The 22,835-nt window shown below is 46.5% G+C and overlaps 1 protein-coding gene across 1 annotated transcript in view; it reads left to right on the top strand.

Annotated features, from left to right (window-relative positions):
- The window catches only part of LOC134346439 (uncharacterized), a 72,888-nt gene that overhangs the window by 42,381 nt on the left and 7,672 nt on the right, over window positions 1-22,835 (top strand). The window contains exons 9-13 of the mRNA XM_063047808.1: window positions 8,219-8,714; window positions 8,804-8,899; window positions 9,478-9,711; window positions 16,914-16,936; window positions 17,032-17,150. Coding sequence (XP_062903878.1) covers window positions 8,219-8,714; window positions 8,804-8,899; window positions 9,478-9,711; window positions 16,914-16,936; window positions 17,032-17,150 — 968 coding nt within the window. The remainder of the gene's footprint in view (window positions 1-8,218; window positions 8,715-8,803; window positions 8,900-9,477; window positions 9,712-16,913; window positions 16,937-17,031; window positions 17,151-22,835) is intronic.

A 22,835-nucleotide genomic window follows, 5' to 3' on the forward strand; every position in this document is an offset into this window, starting at 1 on the left:
CTCTGTACTCTCTCAATTTTATTGACATCTTTCCTATAATTCGGTGACCAAAACTGTACACAATGCTCCAAATTTGGCCTTACCAATGCCTTATACAATTTCAACATTACATCCCAACTCCTATACTCAATGCTCTGATTAATAAAGGCCAGCATACCAAAAGCTTTCTTCACCGCCCTATCCACATGAGGTTCCACCTTCAGGGAACTATGCACCATTATTCCTAGATACCTCTGTTCTACAGCATTCTTCAATCCCCTACCATTTATGTCCTATTTTGATTAGTCCTACCAAAATGTAGCACCTCACATTTTTCAGCATTAAACTCCATCTGCCAACTTTCAGCCCACTCTTCTAACTGGCCTAAATCTCTCTGCAATCTTTGAAATCCTACTTCATTATCCACAACGCCACCTATCTGTCATGGTCTGGTCAGTGAAGTCCGCATTCTGGTTCATGGTCCGGTCCATCGACCCTTGCTCCAGGTTTTCCTGTCTACCCTGTTTCTGTTCCTGTTGAGCACTAATTGAGGCAGCTGATTCTCGTTGGGGCTGGCTGCATAAATACCTCCAGAGACCAGGGTATGGGGGCTGGATTGTTCTTGTCCTTACTCCTTGTACCCTTCCCCTGCCTTCTGTTTCCTTGCCTGAAGCCCTGCCTTGTCTTACCGGTAACTCTCGCCTCACCTGAAGTTCCTGTCTCACTTTGCATTGCCTGAAGCCTTGCCTTGTCTTGCGGGTAACTCTCACCTCATCTCGCCTGCAGACTTGTCCTGGAGCCACCCTGTACCTAGCTCCCTTCCTGTCCCTTGCCTCTGCCGGGTAAGTCAGGCCGTCTTGCCGTTACCCTACAGTTGGTTCCGTCCCATCCTGTCCCTTGCCTCCATTGGGTGGAGTACTGCACCCTGCCCAGGTGATCCACGCTCTGCCCAGGAGGAACTTCAAGACCCCAAGCCTCAAGCCTCGCCCAAAGCCAAGCTACAAGACCCCAAGCCTCAAGCCGCTGGGCTCAAGCCTCGTCTCAAGTCTCTAGCCAAGCCCCGCCTCAAATATCTAGCCAAGCCTCGCCCCAAGCCAAGCTTCAAGACCTGAAGCCTCAAGCCTCCAGTCTCAAGCCTCACCTCAAGTCTCTAGTCTCAACTCTCTGGTCTCAAGGCTCGCAAGTCTCTGGTCTCTGGCTTCGCCTCAAGCCTCTGGTCTTTGGCCTCGCCCCAAGTCTCTGGTCTCCGGCCTCGCCCCAAGTCTCTGGTCTCCGGCCTCGCCCCAAGTCTCTGGTCTCCAGCCTCACCTCAAGTCTCTGGTCTCTGGCCTCACCCCAAGTCTCTGGTCTCCAGCCTCGCCCCAAGTCTCTGGTCTCCGGCCTCGCCTTAAGTCTGAAAACTCCAGTCTCGTCCTGCCTGCCAGCCAAGTCACGTCCTTGCCTAGTTCTGGGGTCTGAGCCAGAGGCAAGACCCAGGTTCTGGGTCCTTGTCCAGTCTCTGGCTCGGAGTCCAACCCCGGGCTCCTAGCTATCTTGTCCAGTCCTGTTCCGGGTTCCCAGTTTTCGTGTCCATGTCCTAGCCCTCACCCTGTATCCTAGTCCTGTCCTTAGTGCTTCAGTGTCTGTGACTTGCACTTGGGTCCGTTCCCAGCCACCGCCTTATGACAGAACAATCCAGCCAACCGCGGACCCAGTGACACAGACACTGTTGTTTTCCTCTTGCCACCCGGGATTCCCTTCTGTTAAATACCCTCCCACCCGCCTGGGTCGTCCATAGTCTGGATAGCCTGTTTGGTCGCCAGGAGGCTCCCGTAGAGGGGGGCGGGGGGTACTATCATGGTCTGGTCAGTGAAGTCCGCATTCCTGTTCACAGTCCAGTCCATCGACCCTTGCTCCAGGTTTTCCTGTCTACCCTGTTTCTGTTCCTGTTGAGCACTAATTGAGGCAGCTGATTCTCGTTGGGGCTGGCTGTATAAATACTTCCAGAGACCAGGGTGTGAGGGTTGGATTGTTCTTGCCCTTACTCCTTGTATCCCTTCCCCTGCCTTCTGTTTCCTCGCCTGAAGCCCTGCCTTGTTTTGCCGGTAGCTCTTGCCTCGCCTGAAGTTCTTGTCTCGCTTTGCATTGCCTGAAGCCTTGCCTTGTCTTGCTGGTAACTCTCGCCTCATCTCGCCTGCAGTCTGGTCCTGGAGCCATCCTGTACCTAGCTCCCTTCCTGTCCCTTGCCTCCGCTGGGTAAGCCATGCCATTTTGCCGTTACCCTGCGGTTGGTTCTGTCCCTTCCTGTCCCTTGCCTCAGCCGGGTAAGTCAGGCCGTCTTGCCGTTACCCTATGGTTGGTTCTGTCCCTTCCCTCCGCTGGGTAAGTCAGGCCGTCTTGCCGTTACCCTACGGTTGGTTCTGTCCCTTCCTGTCCCTTGCCTCCGTCGGGTAAGCCAGGCCGTCTTGCCATTACCTATGGTTGGTTCTGTCCCATCCTGTCCCTTGCTTCCGTCGGGTGGAGTACTGCACCCTGCCCAGGTGATCCGCGCCCTGCTGAGGAGTACCACGCCCTGCCCAGGAGACCCCAAGACCCCAAGCCTTGAGCCTCGCCCCAAGCCAAGCTTCAAGACCCCAAGCCTCAAGCCTCGCCTCAAGTCTCTGGGCTCAAGCCTCCCCTCAAGTCTCTGGGCTCAAGCCTCGCCTCAAGTCTCTGGGCTCAAGCCTCGCCTCAAGTCTTTGGTCTCCAGCCTCGCCTCAAGTCTCTAGCCGAGCCGAGCCCCAAGCCAAGTCTCAAGCCTCGCCTCAAGTCTCTGGGCTCAAGCCTCGCCTCAAGTCTCTGGGCTCAAGCCTCGCCTCAAGTGTTTGGTCTCCAGCCTCGCCTCAAGTCTCTGGGCTCCGACCTCGCCTCAAGTCTGAAGACTCCAGCCTCGTCCTGCCTGCCAGCCAAGTCATGCCCTTGCCTAGTTCTGGGGTCCGAGCCAGAGGCAAGACCCAGGTTCTGGGTCCTTGTCCAGTATCTGACTCAGAGTCCAACCCCGGGCTTCTAGCTCTCTTGTCCAGTCCTGTTCCGGGTTCCCGGTTTTCGTGTCCCTGTCCTAGCCCTCACCCTGTATCCTAGTCCTGTCCTTAGTGCTTCAGTGTCTGTGTCTTGCACTTGGGTCCGTTCCCAGCCACCACCCTATGACACTATCTCAGTATTATCTGCATACTTACTAATCCAATTTACCACCCCATCATCCAGATCATTAATATATATGACAAACAACATTGGACCCAGTACAGATCCCTGAGGCACACTGCTACACACCGTCCTCCAATCTGACACACAGTTATCCACCACTACTCTCTGGCGTCTCCCATCCAGCCACTACTGAATCCATTTTACTACTTCGATATTAATGCCTAACGATTGAACCTTCCTAACTAACCTTCCGTGTGGAACCTTGTCAAAGGTCTTACTGAAGTCCATATAGAAAACATCCACCGCTTTACCCTCATCAACTTTCATAGTAACCTCATCAAAAAATTCAATAAGATTTGTCAAACATGACCTTCCCCACACAAATCCATGCTGACTGTTCCTAATCGGACCCTGTCTATCCAGAAAATTATATATACCATCTCTAAGAATACTTTTCATCAATTTACCCACCACTGACGTCAAACTCACAGGCCGATAATTGCTAGGTTTACTCTTAGAACCCTTTTTAAACAATGGAACCACATGAGCAATACGCCAATCCTTTGGCACCATCCCCGTTTCTAATGACATTTGAAATATTTCTGTCAGAGCCCCTGCTATTTCCACACTAACTTCCCTCAAGGTCCGAGGGAATATCTGGTCCGGACCCGGAGACTTATCCACTTTTATATTCCTTAAAAGCCCCAGTACTTCCTCTTCTTTAATGGTCATACTTTCCATAGCTACCTTTCTTGTTTCCTTTACCTTACACAATTCAATATCCTTCTCCTTAGTGAATACCAAAGAAAAGAAATAGTTCAAAATCTCCCCCATCTCATTTGGCTCCTCACATAGCTGTCCACTCTGATTCTCTAAGGGACCAATTTTATCCCTCACTATCCTTTTGCTATTAATATAACTGTAGAAACCCTTTGGATTTATTTTCACGTTACTTGCCAAAGCAGCCTCGTATCTTCTTTTAGCTTTTCTAATTTCTTTCTTAAGATTATTTTTACATTCTTTATATTCCTCGAGCACCTCATTAACTTAATGGTCGATGAGACTCAATAGCCGGGGGCCTGTATCTGAGCAGCATTTTGTATTTCAAAAGCACTTAATTCATAATAAAAGTATGTACAAGAAAAACTAAACGTTTTACATTCTGAGTGCCACATGGCCAGTAGATTCCGTCATGTTTACACTGTTTAAACCATCGTCACTCAGTGGTGATGCAACTTTCAATGCCTGTGTTGCTTTCCCGTCTGAATTAGCTCCTCCATATTTGGAAGCGTGTGCAGCCCCGACTCTGGTACTTCTCCACAGAGCATTTACATTGGCTTCTCTGAGCTTTGGTTCAACACACAGCAAGTTATCCGACCGCCTGGACTGCGCCAGTTGTCAGCACTCCCTCACAGACATCTCGCTGCGTTGAGAGACCAAGTTTCGTGCAGAACAAAGAGCGTCTCTCACTGAGTTGATATCTTCCAGCAGCAGTTTCTGTGCTGAACGACTCAATGACACTGTGGGGGAAAGGTGAGAGGTTTAGAATGAACACGAGTGGAAACTTCTTCACTCAGAGGGTGGTGAGAGTGTGGAACGAGCTGCCAGCACGTGGCTCATGCCAACTCCATTTCAACGCTTAAGCGAGGCCATGGATAGTAGGGGTACGGAGGGCTATGGTCCCGCTGCAGGGCGATGGGAGTAAGCAGCTTAAATGGTTTCCCACAGACTGGATGGGGCGCAGGCCCTGTTCCTGTTTCTGTTTTCTATGACCCAATGACACTGAGATTCACCAGAAACAGTAACATCAGCATTGAGAGCGCTTGGTCAAATGTCTCCGGTTTTGACAGGGAGGATGAAGTATTGCAGCAGAAGTCCTGGCCTTAAATCAGGGTCCTGACTTCTGTAATATCCCACTGTTGTGCAGGCAGGTATTTGGGCTTAGAGTTGTGCAGGGGGGAGGGTGCAGTGGATGGGGGGCGTTGAATGGAGAGATCATCGGGGTGTTAGGATGCAGATCCTTGCACGAACCCCTATTCCAACCAGATAGGTCATTGGGAGGTTGTCAGAGAGATTATGTGGGTGTGTCTGGGAGGGTGAGAAAATGATGGAGAAAATGCAGGAGGGGTTCAGTGATTGTTTTGGGGAGAGTTTGGTGATTGGGTGAAAGGGACGGAAAGGATTATCCTGGGACTGTGCGGCTTGCCAGGTAGATGACGCGCGAGTAAGAAAGATTAATCGTATCTCTGGCCAGAGTGCAGGTGACTAGAAAGGATGACAGTGCGATGGTTGCACTGGCTTCGTTGTACAGGAGGGGCAGAATGGAGGACCCTTACTGTGGACGTTAAGGCCCTTGTCCTTTCTATGTTTCAGTGACACAATCTACCATAATTTACAGCTCGGAATCCAACCAGCAGGAACTCTGGAAGAATGTCTCAGAAGAATCTCTGCTTGTTGTGCTGAATAAAGAACGTTTACATTCACAGCTCCACTCTCCGTGTGGCTCATTCACAGTCACGGTAGACGTGAAGGTGTAGCATTGCAGCTAGAAAGATGGAGACAATGTTGGGGCTGTGACACGGCCAAGCATAACCCTAGTCTGTACTAAGGTTTCACACTTTGTAAGACCCATTGGTTTAGACCACGGCGTGCATTCCATCCTGAAGGTAAAGACGGTGTCCATTTTACCTGTGGACGCACAGAACCCACACGGTGAATCGGGGAGCAGTGGTTCAGCTGTAGGGCGCCGAGAAAGTCCCAGGCAGGACGGAAGTGGACAGGGCCCAGTGATGACGTTGACTCAGATAATCTGATGAAGGGATGCATATGTTTGTTGAAGACACTTCGTGGACATGCAATCAATCTATGTATATGAGCTATTTTACGCATTTATATTTATTTAGTTAGTTTTTTTTCTTATTGTACTCTTTGAGCTATAATTTTTTGTCCTACATCGGATCCAGAGTAAAAATTATTTAGCTCACCTTTACTCTTGTGTACTGGAAATGACGTTGACCAATCTTGAATCTCGGACTAGGATGAACAGAAACCTCCCTCCAAGCACACATTACCATTTTTACAGAACACGGAAGAGAGCAGAACCGTTCATGAACAGGCTCTCTGCCTCATGGTATCTGTGCCGAGTGTCAAGATTCATGCCCAGCAGCTGCGTAACAGAGGACTCTCTGATCTGCGGGCTGTTCCCGGGGACGCACACGGAGACCAACATCCGGTGCTGCTGGCAGATCATCAACTCGGTGAAAGACGCTCTTTGGTCGGCCCGAAACTTGATGATCTACCAGCACATGGAGATGTCCGTGGTAGAATGCTGCCGACTGGCACATTCTCGGTTACAGGAGTACATGCTGAGGGACGCACTGAAACTCGGTGTAGCCACCGCAAGGGTCCGGTGGGGAAGGACCACAGCTTAGAGTTCTTCTCCCGCGGGAGTTGAGGGGTAGGGTGGCGGGGAGTATTCCCTTCAACAACAGAGTGCCACCTGGGTGGCTAAATGTGTGGAAATGTAAAGACCGTAATGGAAACATTTGTAAAGGATTGTGAGACGTTGAATGGTTTATTGTACATAATTTTATTTTTGAATAAAGTATATTTTGTTTTAAAAAAAAATTGTGCCAAGCGCGATGCCAAATTAAACCAGATCGCTGCTGATCGATAGACTTCCATCTCCTGCAGAGTCACGTGTCTATCTCTATGTCTCTTAAATGCCACCAATATATCTGCTTCTTTATTCAGTTCTGTTTTCAGAACAACACACAGGAGAATTGTTGTTTTGGATATCCAGCATTTTTTCGTTTGCATCATCTGTATTCTCAGTGTGGTATGGCAATTGTCCCGTTTCGGACTGCAAAGCTCTCCAGCGTGTGGTGAAAACTGCCCAGCGGATTATCGCCACCCAATTGCCCACCATTGAGAACATCTACCATAAACGCTGCTTAGGCAGGGTGAAAAGCATGATCAGGGATGCATCTTACCCAAACCATGGATTTTATACGCTCCTCCCATCTGGTAGGCGCTACAGGAGCCTCCGCTCCCGCACCAGCAGGCACAGGAAGAGCTTCTTCCCTGAGGCTGTGACACTGCTGAACCTCACATCACAGCGCTAAGCAGTATTGTCTCAGTACTTTTATATTTGTGTGGTGTAGCACTTTTTTCATTCGCAGTTATTTTGAAAATAACACTATTCTTTGCATTTCTGGTCAGATGCTAAATGCATTTCATTGACTTTGTATCGGTACTTCATAGTCATAGTCATACTTTATTGATCCCGGGGGAAATTGGTTTCCGTTACAGTTGCACCATAAATAATAAATAGTAATAAAACCATAAATAGTTAAATAGTAATATGTAAATTATGCCAGGGAATATGTCCAGGACCAGCCTATTGGCTCAGGGTGTCTGACCCTCCAAGGGAGGAGTTGTAAAGTTTGGCACAATGACAATCTAATCTAATCTATTCAGGACTGGTTTACTCGCCTCTCCATGCGTGGGAAATTAAAAACTGTCAGATTACCTTTCCACTAAATACTTGTGTAATGCCCTGGTTCGTATTTTTACTGTTAAACTGTGTGTGTTTCATTCAGCGGTTCTGTAAGAGCAGACTGTTCTGTTTCCAGCTTCTTTGGGTTACGGTTAGAGATGAGGAGAAAAGTGTGCCGTCCAATTAGGATGGTCGAATTACGGGGAGGTTTCTCTGGAGAGGGACACTACGGTTGGACTTTTGTTCGAGAGGAGATGAAGAGGGCCGGGGCGAGATCGATTGACTATTGGTGACAATGGAAAAACACTGAGCTCCAACTTTTAATTAAAATGGGCTGTTTTCTCTTTTTTGTTCATTTTACTAAACCGTTAGTCAAATTAAGATTCATAAATATAATCTTGTAATCGTATGCGGTGTACTGTCTGTTGTTTCGTGGCACTAATTTGTAACAGGGTAGCAAATAACACCGCCTCCACACAAACCGGGGTTTGGGTTGGGACAGCGCCTCGATCTCACGAGTCTGGTGGGGCCGGAAACCGGTGGTAATCACTTGTAACAACATTACGTTCCTTCTCTGAGTCTACAGCGCATCGAGTGGGCAGTCGCAGTACAGCACATCCACGGAAGTAAAAGGATCGTGAATCAGGAAGTAGCAGCGGTTAACATGGCTTCGAAAGGACAAGTCGAGAGTTTAACAGAGGAGGTAATTTGTCCCATCTGCCTGGAATTCTTTACCGATCCGGTTACACTGCAGTGTGAACACAACTTCTGCCGCACCTGCATCACACGCTGTTGGGAAAGGGAGGGGAGGAACACGTGTCCGGAATGTAGAGCGCAGTTTGCTGACCGGACCCTCAGGCCAAGCCGACTCCTCGCTAGACTGGCTGAGAAAGCTCAGAAACTACATCTGAAGCTGAGAGAAAAGGAAAGTAAACCTCTCTGCGAGGAACATGAGGAAGAACTGAAGATGTTTTGTGAAACAGACAAGAAACTGATCTGTGTGATTTGTGCAGTTGCGCAGGAACATAGACAGCACCGCTTCCTGTCGATTAAAGAAGCTTCTGAACTCTACAAGGTAAAGGCAAGCAGATTTTGATCATGCGATTGCTTATTTGTTTCTTTATTCTCTAACTCTTCTATTTTCTGATTCTCAAAACCACACAGGGTCAGGTTAACTTTTCCTTAGAATTTCTCACAAAAAGGATGTCAGTGACACAGGCAGTGGCGGAGCAACAGAGACTGAAGATTGAAAGAGTTCGGGTGAGTTTCGGTTAACTGATCTTGTGTGTAGATTTGTTATGTGTAATGCGGGTATTAACACGGCGGCGCATTGCTCGGTCGGTCGGTGCAGCTGTCGAAAAATCAGATGTCCTGGTTAGATGCTGATCTGGGATGCTGTCTGTGTGGTTTATGTGTTCTGCCTGTCACCGCCCCGGATTCCTTCCACGTCCCAAAGGCGCGCTGCTTGGATGTTCAATTGTCTGCCGTAAACTATGTTTGTGAGATTGGGCGGTGAATCAGCGGGAGTGAATGTGCGTGTGGTAAAAGAATCGGCTGCAGGGATTGATAAGATAATGAACTTCCTTTTCACAATATTTCGGAAGCATCGCGATAAAGTTTTGAATCGCCAAGGCAAAGAGGTTTACAGAGCAAATGCTGACGAAATGTAACACTGCAGGTAAGTAACGTGGACAGCACCTACCGGTTGGGCTGAGAGACGTCTTCTCGTGCTCCGTTATTTTGTGCTCAAGATTGATGGGCTGAATGGTCACCTTCCCTATCGGAAGGATCTACAATACATTAACATAACACTTTAACCTTCACCCTTAATTCGACAGGAACAGTCACGCTTCCTTCAGTCGGATATCGCATCCCAGTTTGTTGAACTACACCGGGTTCTCACTGAGAAAGAGCAGCGCTTACTCCGAGATCTCAGGGAAGAAGAGGCAAGGATTCTGAATCCAATGACGAAAAACCTTCGAGAGATTCAAGAGAATTTAAATTCTATTCAGGAGGAAATGTCAAAGTTACAGAAACAGCTGGATCAAAAAGACAGTGTGGTATTTCTGAAGGTGAGAGATTACATTACAAATTGATTCAGTTAAAATCCACTGTCACAAAGTGGTGGGTGGCATTTCTGAAATACATGCAGCATTTACCAATAATTCAGAAACTGGAATAAGTGCTGCCTGTTCTCCAGGGTTGATCTGGCAGTGATTCCCAAAAATAAATCTGTGCCTTTGGAGGGTTTTCTCCCAGCTGCTTGTGAATGAGTTGCTTTGATCTTGACACTGAGTTTGTGATTGTTTCATATCTCTACACTGTTCATATGAGTCACAGTTGCAGGCAGTGTGTGTGGCTGGTGTCGTGGTGTGAGGACACCCCTGGAGAAAGTACATTAAGACCATAAGACATTGGTGCCGAATTAGCTTATACTGCCATAAGACACAGGAGCAGAATTAGGCCATTCGGCCCATCGAGTCTGCTCCGCCATTCCATCTTGGCTGATCCCAGATCCCACTCAGCCCCATACACTTGCCCTTGCCATATCTAGACCAATCAAGAAGCTATCAACTTCTGCATTAAATATACCCACGGACTTGGCCTCCACCACAGTCTGTGACAAAGCATTTAGCAGATTCACGACTCTTTAGCTAAAAAAAATCCTCCTTACCTCTCTACTGAAAGGTCACCTCTCAATTCTGAGGCTGTGCCCCTTAGTTCTGGATACCCCCACCAGAGGGAACATCCTCTCCACATCCACCTTATATAGTTTTTTCAATATTTGGCAGGTTTCATGCATCAGATGCCCACGCATTCTTTCAGCTCCAGTGAGTACAGGCCCAAAGCTGCCAAACAATCGTCACATTCCCGGAATCATCCTTGTGAACCTCCTCTGGACTCTCCCCAAAGGCAACACATCCATTCCGAGATGGGGCCTAAAACTGTTGACAATACTCCAAGTGAGGCCTGACTACTGTCTTAAAAATCCTCAGCATTATCTCCTTGTCTTTATATTCTATTCCCCTTTAAATAAATGCCAACATTGCAGTTGCCTTCTTTACCATAGACTCAACCTGAAAGTTAGCCTTCTGGGTGTCTTGAAGTGTTCTGTTCACCTCAGATGTTTGAATCTTCTCCCCATTTAGATAATAATCTGCAATATATTTCCTTTTACCAAAATGCATTATCATACATTTCCCAACACCATTAGTCACTGGCAGCCAACCAGAAAAGTCTCTCATTATTCCCACTCGCTGCCTCCTGCCTGTCAGCCATTCCTCTATCCGTGCCAGTAACTTTACTGTAACGCCACAGGATTGTATCTTGTTAAGCAGCCTCATGTGTGGCCCCTTATCAAATGTCTTCTGAAAATCCAAGTAAATGACATCCACTCTCTCTTCTTTGTCCACCCTGCTTGTTTCTTCCTCAAAGAACTCTAACAGATTTGTCAGGCAAGATTTCCCTTGACAAAAACCATGCTGACTTTGACTTATTTTATCATTAGTCTCCAAGTACCCTGAATCCTCATTTTTAATACTGGAACCCAATACTTACCCAACCACTGAGGTCAGGCTAACTGGTATATAATTTCCTTTCCTTTGCCTTCCTCCCTCCTCAAAGAGTGGAGTGACTTTTGCAATCTTCCATCCTTTGCGACCATGCCAGGATCAAGTGATTCTTGAAAGTTCATGACCAGTGCATCCGTTATCTCTTCAGCAACCTCTCTCAGGGCTCTGGGATGTTGTCCATCTGGTCCGAGTGACTTATCCACCTTAAGACCTTTGAGTTTGCCCAGCACATTTCCCTTTGTAATAGTAATGGCACTCAGTCCTGTTCCCTGACACACTGACCTCTGGCACACTGCTAATGTCTTCGGCAGTGAAGACAGATGCAAAGTACTCATTAAGTTCATCTGCCATTTCTTTGTCCCCCATTACTATCTCACCAGTATCATTTTCTAGTGGTCCAAAGTCAACTCTCACCTCCCTTTTACTCTTCATATAACTGAAAACACTTTTAGTATCCTGCTTTATGTTATTGGCCAGTTTACACTCATATTTCATCTTTTCCCTTCTTAAAGCTTTTCTGGTTGCCTTTTGTTGGATTTTTAAAGCTTCCCAATCATCCAAATTCCCACTCACTTTTACTACCTCGGCAGCCCTTTCCTTGGCTTTTATGCAATCGTTAACTTCCCTTGTCAGCCATGGTTGCCCATTGAGTCTGTTCCACCATTCCATCATGGCTGATTTAACACCCTATGTTCTTGCCTTCTTCCCGTAACATTTCAGAGCCTGACTAATCAAGATCTATCAACCTTCACTTTTAAAAAAAAAACCGCCAACAGCCTCCACATCTGCCAGTGGCAATGAATTGCACAAATGCACTACCCCCGGCTGAATAAATTCATCCTCCTCTCTGTTCAAAATGGACTTTCCTCTATTCTGAGGCTATTCATTGTTGTTCTAGACTCCCTCAATATAGGAAGTTTTTTCTCCACATCCACTCTATCTAGGCTTTTCAATATTTGATAGGTTTCCATACAAACCCCCCTTATTCTTCAAAACTCCTCCGAGTACAGACCCAAAACTATCAATTCCTTCTCATATATTAATCCTTTCTTTGTCGGCATTATTCATATGAACCTCTTCTGGACCCTTTCCAATGACCGCAAACATTTTCTTTTTCGGATAAGGGGCCCAAAGCTGCTCACAACAAGTGTGGTCTGGGCAATGCCTTATAACACCTCAGCATTATATGCTTGCCTTATATTCCAGTCCTCTCAAAATGAATGCTAACATTGCATTTGCCTTCCCTCACCCTACAGGTTGACCTTTAGGAAATCCTGCATGAGGACTCCCAGTCCCTTTCCACCTCTGATTTTTTAAAAAAAATTTTCTCCCTGTTTTGACAATAGTCTGTGCCTTTATACTTTTCCCAAAGTGCATTAGCAAACACTTCCCTACTCTATGTTTTATCTGCCACCTCTTTTCCCATTCTTTCAATCTATGTCCTTCTGTAAGCTTCCTCAACAAAAGCTCCCCTTCCAGCTCTCTGAGCATTGGCTGTCAAATTGGTCACAAAACCATCAATTCCATCATCCAAATTATTGACATCATGTGAAAAGGAACATTCCCAACACCGATCCCTGCAGAACACCACCAGTCACCGGCAGCCAATCAGAAATGCTCTCTTTATTCCCACTCATTGCCTCCTGCAGTCAGCCACTATTCTATGCACGCTAATATTTTTCTTGTAGTACCATATCAGTTAAGCAGCCTTAACTGTTTGGCAAAAGCTTCCAAAAATCCAAATTTGGATTTAACATGGGATTAGAAATTTGTTATTGCCCAGAAAAAAACGCAGAAATTCGAAAAATGTACCTTTTTCGGCTTGTAAACATAGAGGACTCCAGGGATGTGTTCTTGTCCCTGAATTACCTGCTAATTATGTTAATGGTCTGAGAGAGGGAGCTGTGTCCAGGTCACGTTCTGAAGAAGTAGCTGTGAATAGGCAATGTTGGTGGTCAACAGCTCTCTGAGCTCGCCGACAAGCCTGGCATTTTTGATATGTCCAGGAGCACCTGTAAGGCGTTCACCTTCGGAGTGCGGCCCTGAGGCCATTTGGATGACCCGATTCCTCACCAGTGTTACTGACTGAAGTGCCACGGGAGATCAGAACATCGAGAGAGCAGTGTACACTGTTGTGGAAATAAGCAACGCTGCAGACCGCAGATTGTAATATCGAAACAGCGATCTGTTGGCCTCCCCTCTCGCTGTGGCAGGAGTGATACTTCTCACTCCCTCGTTAGTGAGAAGTGGAGCGTGTGGCAGGTCGAAGTATTGCGGTGAACATTGTTTTGTTTGATGGACTCTGGATCATGGATTCTTTGGGGGCTTTGCTATTGCTCGCATGGGAAAGTGGTTGGGTCTGATGCTTTTGCTGCGGCCTCTGAGGGGGAGGGGGAGGGGAAGGGGACGGGTTGTCTCTTTGCAGCTGCGTGTGTGGGAAGTCAGGGGCGGGCTTTGGTGTGCTAGTGTTTTCCTGGCATTCATTCTTTGGGATTTTTCTTCTGTTTCATTGGATGTCTGGGAAGAGTAAGAATTCCAGGTTGGACACTGCATTCATTCTGTGACATTAAATAGAGCAATTGAAGCATTGATATTGACAAACAGAGTAAGTGGGCATATGAGCTTCGTTGTGAGAAGGTGTGAGGGGATAATCATCAGAAAAAAGTGAAACAAATGGGAGATTGGAAATGAAATAGACTGTGAATGGATGAAATACAGCTGAATCTCAGACAAACCCATCAACACTAACTCATTATCAGCTTTTCATACACTATTTACTTACTTTTCTGAGTTATAGGTTTTAACTCAATAGACAATAGACAGTAGGTGCAGGAGTAGGCCATTCAGCCCTTCGAGCCAGCACCACCATTCACTGTGGTCATGGCTGATCATCCACAATCAGTATCCAGTTCCTGCCTTCTTCCCATATCCCTTGACTCCACTATCTTTAAGAGCTCTATCCATCTCGTTCTTGAAAGAATCCAGAGAATTGGCCTCCACTGCCTTCTGGGGCAGAGCATTCCACAGAACCACAACCCTCTGTGTGAAAAAGTTTTTCCTCAACTCCGTTCTAAATGGCCTACCCCTAATTCTTAAACTGTGGTTCTGGACTCACCCATCAGCGGGAACATGCTTCCTGCCTCCAGCGTGTCCAATCCTTTAATAATCTTATATGTTTCAATCAGATCCCCTCTTGTCCTTCTAAATTCCAGTGTATACAAGCCCAGTCGCTCCAATCTTTCAACATATGACAGTCCCGCCATCCCGGGAATTAACCTCATGAACCTACGCTACACTCCCTCAATAGCTAGAATGTCCTTCCTCAAATTTGGAGACCAAAACTGTGCACAATACTCTAGGTGTGGTCTCACCAGGACCCTATATAACTGTAGAAGGACCTCTTTGCTCCTTTACTCAACTCCCCTTGTTATGAAGGCCAACATGCCATTAGCTTTCTTCACTGCCTGCTGTACCTGTATGCTTGCTTTCAGTGACTGATGAACAAGGACACCTAGATCTCGTACTTCCCCTTTTCCTAACTTGACACCACTCAGATAGTAATCTGCCTTCCTGTTCTTGCCACCAAAGTGGATAATCTCACATTTATCCACATTAAACTGCATCTGCCATGCATCTGCCCACTCACCCAGCCTGTCCAAGTCACCCTGCATTCTCATAACATCCTCCTCACATTTCACACTGCCACCCAGCTTTGTGTCATCTGCACATTTGCTAATGAATTAATAAGTCTTTGCACTGCTGTGCTACCACAAAAGAACTTACTTTTCATCATATGTCAGATGTAATCAACCTGGTTCTGAGTTCTTGCACATTAATTACAAACATTAGCAGGCAGGTGGAGCAGGTAGTTAAGAGAGTGACTGACATATGGAGTACTGTTCAGATTTGCCACCTTACCTGGAAATGTTAGAGTTGCGTTGGAGGTGATGCCAAAGTGATTCAGCAGGGAAATTCCTTGGATGGAAAGATTCTCCTGTCAAGAGAATTTCACCAGCTTGAGTTTCAATTCTTTGAAGGGTGGCCAAATGGCAAGGGTAGGCAGAAAAAGCTTGTGCCCCACCAAGATGACAAAGTTAATGGCAAATGCCATAGAGGTGTCTAAATTTATTAGAAATTGATATTGGTATTAGTTTATTGGGGTGGTGGGGTAGAGATTTGTCTCTACCAAAGGAGGTATAAGGCATTCCTTCCCCCCGCTAGCCTGCAGGTCACCCTCGGGCAAGGTGTAGCACCTGCTTAGCCCCCGATCAGGGTCATGTGAAGCCATGGGAACAGGTGGAGGATGGTGGTATGAGCAACAAGTCCTGGCTATGTGCCAGTCAGACAGTCTCTGAAGAGCATTGATAATGGCTGGATTCACCTGACTTGTAGATACACGGCCCAGAAGAAGGCAATCGCAAAGCACTTCTGTAGAAAAATTTGCCAACAATCATGGTGATGGAAAGACCATGATTGCCCACGTATTACGAGGCGGCACATAATGAATGAACTTTGGAAGAATAAGGGATGATGGTACTGAAAGATAGAAGAACTGAATGGGCTGTGACAGGATAAATGTGGAAATGCTTTCATGTGTGGGGGAGTCTGAAATGTGAGGACATAGTTTCAGGGTGAAGGCCTGGCCATATAATACTGAGAACTGAAGAAATTTCTTATCACCAAGAATAGTGAATCTCCAGAATCTCTCTCCAAAAATTTGGTATGGTTAACTGGCTTGGTGTGTTTAGAGGTGGAGAACATTTTAAAAAACACACAACAAAAAACAGGGAATTGAGAACTTTTGGAACCCAGCAGAGAGCAACAGATGAGACCTGAGGTAAATCAGCAATGACTGGTGTAGCAGGTTTGACGGGGTTGGTAGCTCCTCCTTCTACTATTTGTGTTTTTATGTTGTAATGATTGGGAGGAGGACTGTGACTGTGACTAAGATTGATATCCAGAATGTGACATGCACACGTCAGACATCTCTGGCTAGTTCTACCGGCTGTGGTATCCAGGGTGTGACACGCACACATCAGACATCTCTGGCTAGTTCTATCAGCTGTGGTTGGCATCCTGGGGGAGTTCGCGACTTTTGTTTTGTTCAATGTTAAATGGACAGGCTATTGGGTCCATCTTCATCTGTCAGCTTTGCCATTCCACCCAGAACCTCATCATACCCGTTAACAATGCCCCAAATCCCATGGTCTCCCAAGCACTGATCACCTTCCCCTTACACTTATCTCTGCTGTTGGCTTAATGAACACCGGTGGCACCCTGTTCCATATTCTCTTTACTGAATTCCTTATGGGATTCACTGAAAACCTGATGTTTTATTGTTGAATTTTGGTCTCCCCACAAGTACGGATATGTTTTCCACCCCGTCCAATCAAATCTATTGATAAATTTAAATTCCTTAATCAGATCATCACTGACATCTTCTCCAGATAAAACTGCACAACCTGTCCAAACTTCCCTGCACCTTTCATTCTCTCAGTTACAGTAGAATATAAAAAAAAGTCCTTGTACATTCTCCTGTCATTCTATGTCCTATGATATCCATTTTCCCTCTTTGTGTCTATGTGAGTGAAGTTTGCTCAATGGGACTTTTCAGAGGCTTCAAATAATTTGGGTGAAATTCCTGCCATTGGGGTTGGACTGTCAGTCTCAGTGAATTCAGATTTGTGTTTTATTTCTTTCAGGAGGCAGCTCAACAGAAGAGAAGGTAGGACACGCTCTTCACTGAAACCCTGTCTGTGTTGTAAAATTGCACAAAACCTGCCAATGCTCAGTTTATAACTGGTTGTGTTCCTCCTGCAGGGTCCGTGCTGAAGAGAAATCATTGTCAGTGACAAATGGTACTCTGCTGATTGAAAAGTTGAATTGCCTCTTTTTGTTGAAATACATATTGGGAGAATCATTTGATGCCATTAAGCGAGGTAAGCATGGTTATTGTGCACGAGACATCTTTAAATAAGACTTAGACACAAAGATTGCTATAACAGTAGACTGAAAGGGAGTAGTTATTTTATTCTAGCACCAACCCCACCTGCTGGGAAACATCACTGTCACATGGTCAGTTGGAGGTCCCTGAACACACTGACATGGGACACAATATAACCAGTTGACACACTGTAAAGTGAACATCCACATCATAATCCCATCCATCCTTCAAAAACACCCCATGAGATGAGGTTGAAGACGACCATAATCGCTACGGAATGAAACCTCCTGTAGGGATAACCACAGGGATAAAAACTGGGATCATCAGGCAAATACACCTGGATGGTTCAGAGAAACACAGTTCTGCCCCTGCTGGTCTTTCGGGTCTCACAGTTGTTATCAAACCGCCACACAGAGACTGTGAGACTGAGACTCAGTCTGGAAAAACCAAGCAGCATTCACCTCCGATCAATCACCCAGACACTATATGATCTGGCAAATTTCCTCTCACACACGTACATGAGGAGGATTAGCAGATAATGGCCAGAATCTTCGTCAGGTACTTTCTCATTTCCCTCAGTAAACTAATCCGAGATGTCTGTGCTGAGTGTGATACCAGACTAACCCACAACTCTTCACATGCTGAACAGACAGGATGCAGGGCGCAGAGGGTGGTGTATCTTCAGAATTCTCTGCAGTGGAGGGCTGTGGGGTCTCTGTCAATCAGTTCTTTTAAAGTCCCAGTCATCGTCACTGTACAGAAACGGCCCCCTTTGACCCATCAACTCTGAGCCGATCTATTTACCAGCTACACTCATCCTATTGGCTGGCATAGGTCAGTCTCCTTCTGTCTTTCCCATTGAAGTGCCTGTCTATGTGATTGCTGTTAACCTTTCTGGCAGCAAGTTCCAATATCAACCACTTACTGTTCAATTAAACTCACCTTTAAACTCCTTCCTTCCACCTCAGGCATCTGGCCTCTTGTATTTGATCCCTGTCCTCTGGGAAAAAGATTTCAACCATCTGCTCAATCTACGTCCCTCATAACCTGATATATTTCTGTCAAATCTCCCCTCGGCCCATTTCCCTGCATATGGCCCGTATCCTTCTAAACCTACCCTGTCGTCATTTCTCTGCCCCAGGCCTCAACTCCTCATCTATACCAGTTCTACCAGGGCCCTCAAGTCTCCAGTGTTACAGAGATGATCGACCTCATTTCCTACCACATCACAGAAGCAGATGTGCTGCAGGTCCTAAAATGCAGACCAGTAGATAAATCCCCGGCTCCGGATCATTGTAAGAAGATCAGGAAGAAACCGTGGGGTTCTTTTCAGAGATATGTGTATCATTGATGGGCTGGAAGGCTGGAGGCTGACTAATGTTATACCTTCATTGAAGGTAGGCTGCAGTAAAAAGCCGGGGAAGTACAGACCGGTGAGCCTAACATCTGGGGTGGGTACATTAATGGAGGGGGTTCTGAGAGACAGGATCTACATTCATTGGAAAGGCAAGGACTAATCGGGAATACCCGGCCTGGTTTTCTGCATGGATGAAGATGATGGGTAATGGAAATGCAGGGGACATCATCTACATGGACTTTAGCGATGTATTTGGCAAGGTACTTCATGGTAGACTATTCCACAGAGTAAGATCTCCTGGGATACTGAATGATCTGGCCAATTAGATGCAGAACTGGATGGGTGGAGTGCTGTGACCAGCAGTGTGCATAATCACAGGGCAACACAGTAGCATAGTAGTTAGCACAACACTTTACAGTAAAGGCCATCCAGGTTTAACTCCCACCGCCGCCCGTTCACTCCGTGAATGTGTGGGTTTCCTCCCGCGATCCAAAGACATACCGGTTGGTAGGTTAATCAGTCACTGTAAACTGTTCAGTGTTTAGGCTATAATTAAAATCGGGGCATTGCTGATGGTGTGGCTTGAAGCACCTATTCCACGCTGTATCTCAATAAAAATAATAGAATTAAATAGACAACTTACAATGGCCAATTAACCTACTAACTGGTTCATCTTTTTACTATGGGGGGAATTCTGAGCAGCTGGTGGAAACCCACGATGGCATGGGGAGAACATACAACCTCCTTACAGAATTTAACTCTGAATGCCCCGAAGTGCTATCCACTCTGTTACTATGACGCCCGTAGACGTCACCGTCGCACCCATGATTTATCAGAGGTTACAACGGGATCTTGATAAACTAGGACAGTGGGCTGTTGAATGGCTGATGGATTTTAATTCAGAGAGATGTGCGCGTTGCATTTTCTAGCAGCAAGCAATCGGTGATCGAAGGTGTTGCTAACACAGGTTTGCCGATTGAGCAAGTAAGATATTGACTCAGGGCAATTTGATGTTTTGAACAGCGGCCAAAACATGATGGGGATTGATCGGCAAGAACCAATTAAAATAAGGAAGGGGCAAGTAGAGTGGCTGTCGTTGGAGTGGACAGTGTTAGAGTGCAGATTTTGAGGCTCGAGCTCTCTAAGGCTTCATTGGGAAGCGGCTTGAGTGAGGGAAAGCAAAAAGCAGTTGGTAGGTTTTTCCCCCACAGTTTATTTATTGTTTTTCCTTCTTTATACTTGCTCAGATAGAACAGCAGGCATGCCAGGCAGGATAGGTAAATGCGGGATGTGGGAAGACGGGGAGTTCCACAGTGTCCCTGATGATGACACCTGCCAGGGGCGTATCCAGCTGCAGCTTCTAAGACTACATGTTAAGGATGAAGTTTGGATTATTTGGGAGACTGCGGGGGTAATAGATAGGACATGGAGAGAAGTAGATGCAGAAGGTGCCGAACACAGGAAACTACGTGACTGGCCGGAAGGGGAAAGGGGTAAAACAGACAGAGCTGAGTACCCCTGTGACCGTGCCACTCAATAACACTTTGGATGCTGTTGGGTTTGACTGAGCGGAGGAAAGTCCCAGCGATCAGGTCTCTGGCATTGAGTTTGACTCAGTGACTCAGAAGTGAAGTAGGGAGGAAAGGAAAGCTGTGGTGATAGGGAATTCAATAGTCTGGGAAACAGAAACCAGGATCTGTGGACGAGAACAAAATTTTCAGATGCTATATTGCCCCCTGGGTGCTAGGAACCAGGACATGTTAAATCAGGTCCTCAGTATTCCTAAATGGGATGAGCAGCCAGAGGTCATAGTTCATGTAGGTACCAACGACATAAGTAGAAAGACAGCAAGGTTCCGCAAAATGAGTTCGAGGAGGTAGGTGCTAAGTTAAAGGGCAGGACCTCCAGGGTTGTGATCTCAGGATTGCAGTCTGTGCCAATAATTAGTGATGCCAAAAATAGGAGAATTATGCTGTTTAACATGTGGATAGGGAGTTGGTGTAGGAAGGAGGGGGCATCAGATTTCTGAATCATTAGCCTCTCTCCCAGGGAAGGTGGGACCTGTACAAATCAGACAATTTGCACCCGAACCAGAGAAGACTAATATCCGAGCAGGAGGTTTGCTAATGCTGCACGACAGGGGTGGGGGTGGGGGGGGGGGTTTAATATAGTGTTGAGGGGGATGGGAAACAGAATGCCAGAACAGATAGTGGAGAGGTTCTGGAGACAGATGTTATTAAGACCTCAGACAAAGCTCAGAATCAAAAGTTTGAGTGTGGTGAGACTATTGTTGGGATGATGTTTTTGCAGGGAAATGTACCATGGACATGTGGTCGATGTTTAGGGATCTCTTGCAGGATGTTAGGGATAAATTTGTCCCGGTGAGGAAGATGAAGAATGGTAGGGTGAAGGAGCCATGGGTGACAAGTGAGGTAGAAAATCTAGTCAGGTGGAAGAAGGCAGAATACATGAGGTTCAGGAAGCAAGGATCAGATGGGTCGATTAAGAAATATAGGGTAGCAAGAAATGAGCTTAAGAAGGGGCTAAGGAGAGCAGGAAGGGGCCATGAGAAGGCCTTGGCAAGTAGGGTAAAGGAAAATCCCAAGGCATTCTTCAATTATGTGAAGAACAAAAGGATGACAGGAGTGAAGGTAGGACCGATTAAAGATAAAGGTGGGAAGATGTGCCTGGAGACTGTGGAAGTGAGCGAGATCCTCAATGAATACTTCTCTTCGGTATTCACTAATGAGAGGGAACTTGATGATGGTGAGGACAATATGAGTGAGGTTGATGTTCTGGAGCATGTTGATATTAAGGGAGAGGAGGTGTTGGAGTTGTTAAAATACATTAGGACGGGTAAGTCCTTGGGGCCTGACAGAATATTCCCCAGGCTGCTCCATGAGGTGAGGGAAGAGACTGCTGAGCCTCTGGCTAGGATATTCATGTCCTCATTGTCCACAGGAATGGTACCAGAGGATTGGATGGCAGCGAATGTTTTCCCCTTGTTTAAAAAAGGTAATAGGGATAGTCCAGGTAATTATAGACCAGCGAGCCATACGTCTATGGTGGGAAAGCTGTTGGAAAAGATTCTTAGAGATAGGATCTATGGGCAGTTAGAGAATCATGGTCTGATCAGGGACAGTCAGCATGGCTTTGTGAAGGGCAGATCTTGTCTAACAAGCCTGATAGAGTTCTTTGAGGAGGTGACCAGCCATATAGGTGAGGGTAATGCAGTGGATGTGATCTACATTGATTTTAGTAAGGCATTTGACAAGGTTCCACACGGTAGGCTTATTCAGAAAGTCAGAAGGCATGGGATCCAGGGAAGTTTGGCCAGGTGGATTCAGAATTGGCTTGCCTGCAGAAGACAGAGGGTCGTGGTGAAGGGAGTACATTCGGATTGGAGGGTTGTGACTAGTGGTGTCCCACAAGGATCGGATCTGGGACCTCTACTTATCGTGATTTTTATTAATGACCTGGATGTGGGGGTAGAGGGGTGGGTTGGCAAGTTTGCAGATGACACAAAGGTTGGTGGTGTTGTAGATAGTGTAGAGGATTGTTGAAGATTGTAGAGAGACATTGATAGGGTGCAGACGTGGACTGGGAAGTGGCAGATGGAGTTCAACCCAGAGAAGTGTGAGGTGGTACACTTTGGAAGGACAAACTCCAAGGCAGAGTACAAAGTAAATGGCAGGATACTTGGTAGTGTGGAGGAGCAGAGGGATCTGGAGGTACATGTCCACAGATCCCTGAAAGTTACCTCACAGGTAGATTGGGTAGTTAAGAAAGCTTATGGGGTGTTAGCTTTCATAAGTCGAGTGATAGAGTTTAAGAGTCGCAAGGTAATGATGCAGATCTATAAAACTCTGGTTAGGCCACACTTGGAGTACTGTGTCCAGTTCTGGTCACCTCACTATAGGAAGGATGTGGAAGCATTGGAAAGGGTACAGAGGAGATTTACCAGGATGCTGCCCAGTTTAGAGAGTATGCATTATGATCAGAGATTAAGGGAGCTAGGGCTTTACTCTTTGGAGAGGAGGAGGATGGATGAGAGGAGACGTGATAGAGGTATACAAGATAGTAAGAGGAATAGATAGAGTGGACAGCCAGCGCCTCTTCCCCAGGGCACCACTGCTTAATACAAGAGGACATGGCTTTAAGGTAAGGGGTGGGAAGTTTAATGGGGATATTAGAGGCAGGTTTTTTACTCAGAGAGTGGTTGGTGCGTGGAATGCACTGCCTGAGTCGGTGGTGGAGGCAGATACACTAGTGAAGTTTAAGAGACTACTAGACAGGTGTATGGAGGAATTTAAGGTGGGGGGA

The sequence above is a fragment of the Mobula hypostoma genome, chromosome 5, assembly GCF_963921235.1.
Source record: "Mobula hypostoma chromosome 5, sMobHyp1.1, whole genome shotgun sequence".
Lineage (NCBI taxonomy): Eukaryota > Metazoa > Chordata > Chondrichthyes > Myliobatiformes > Myliobatidae > Mobula > Mobula hypostoma.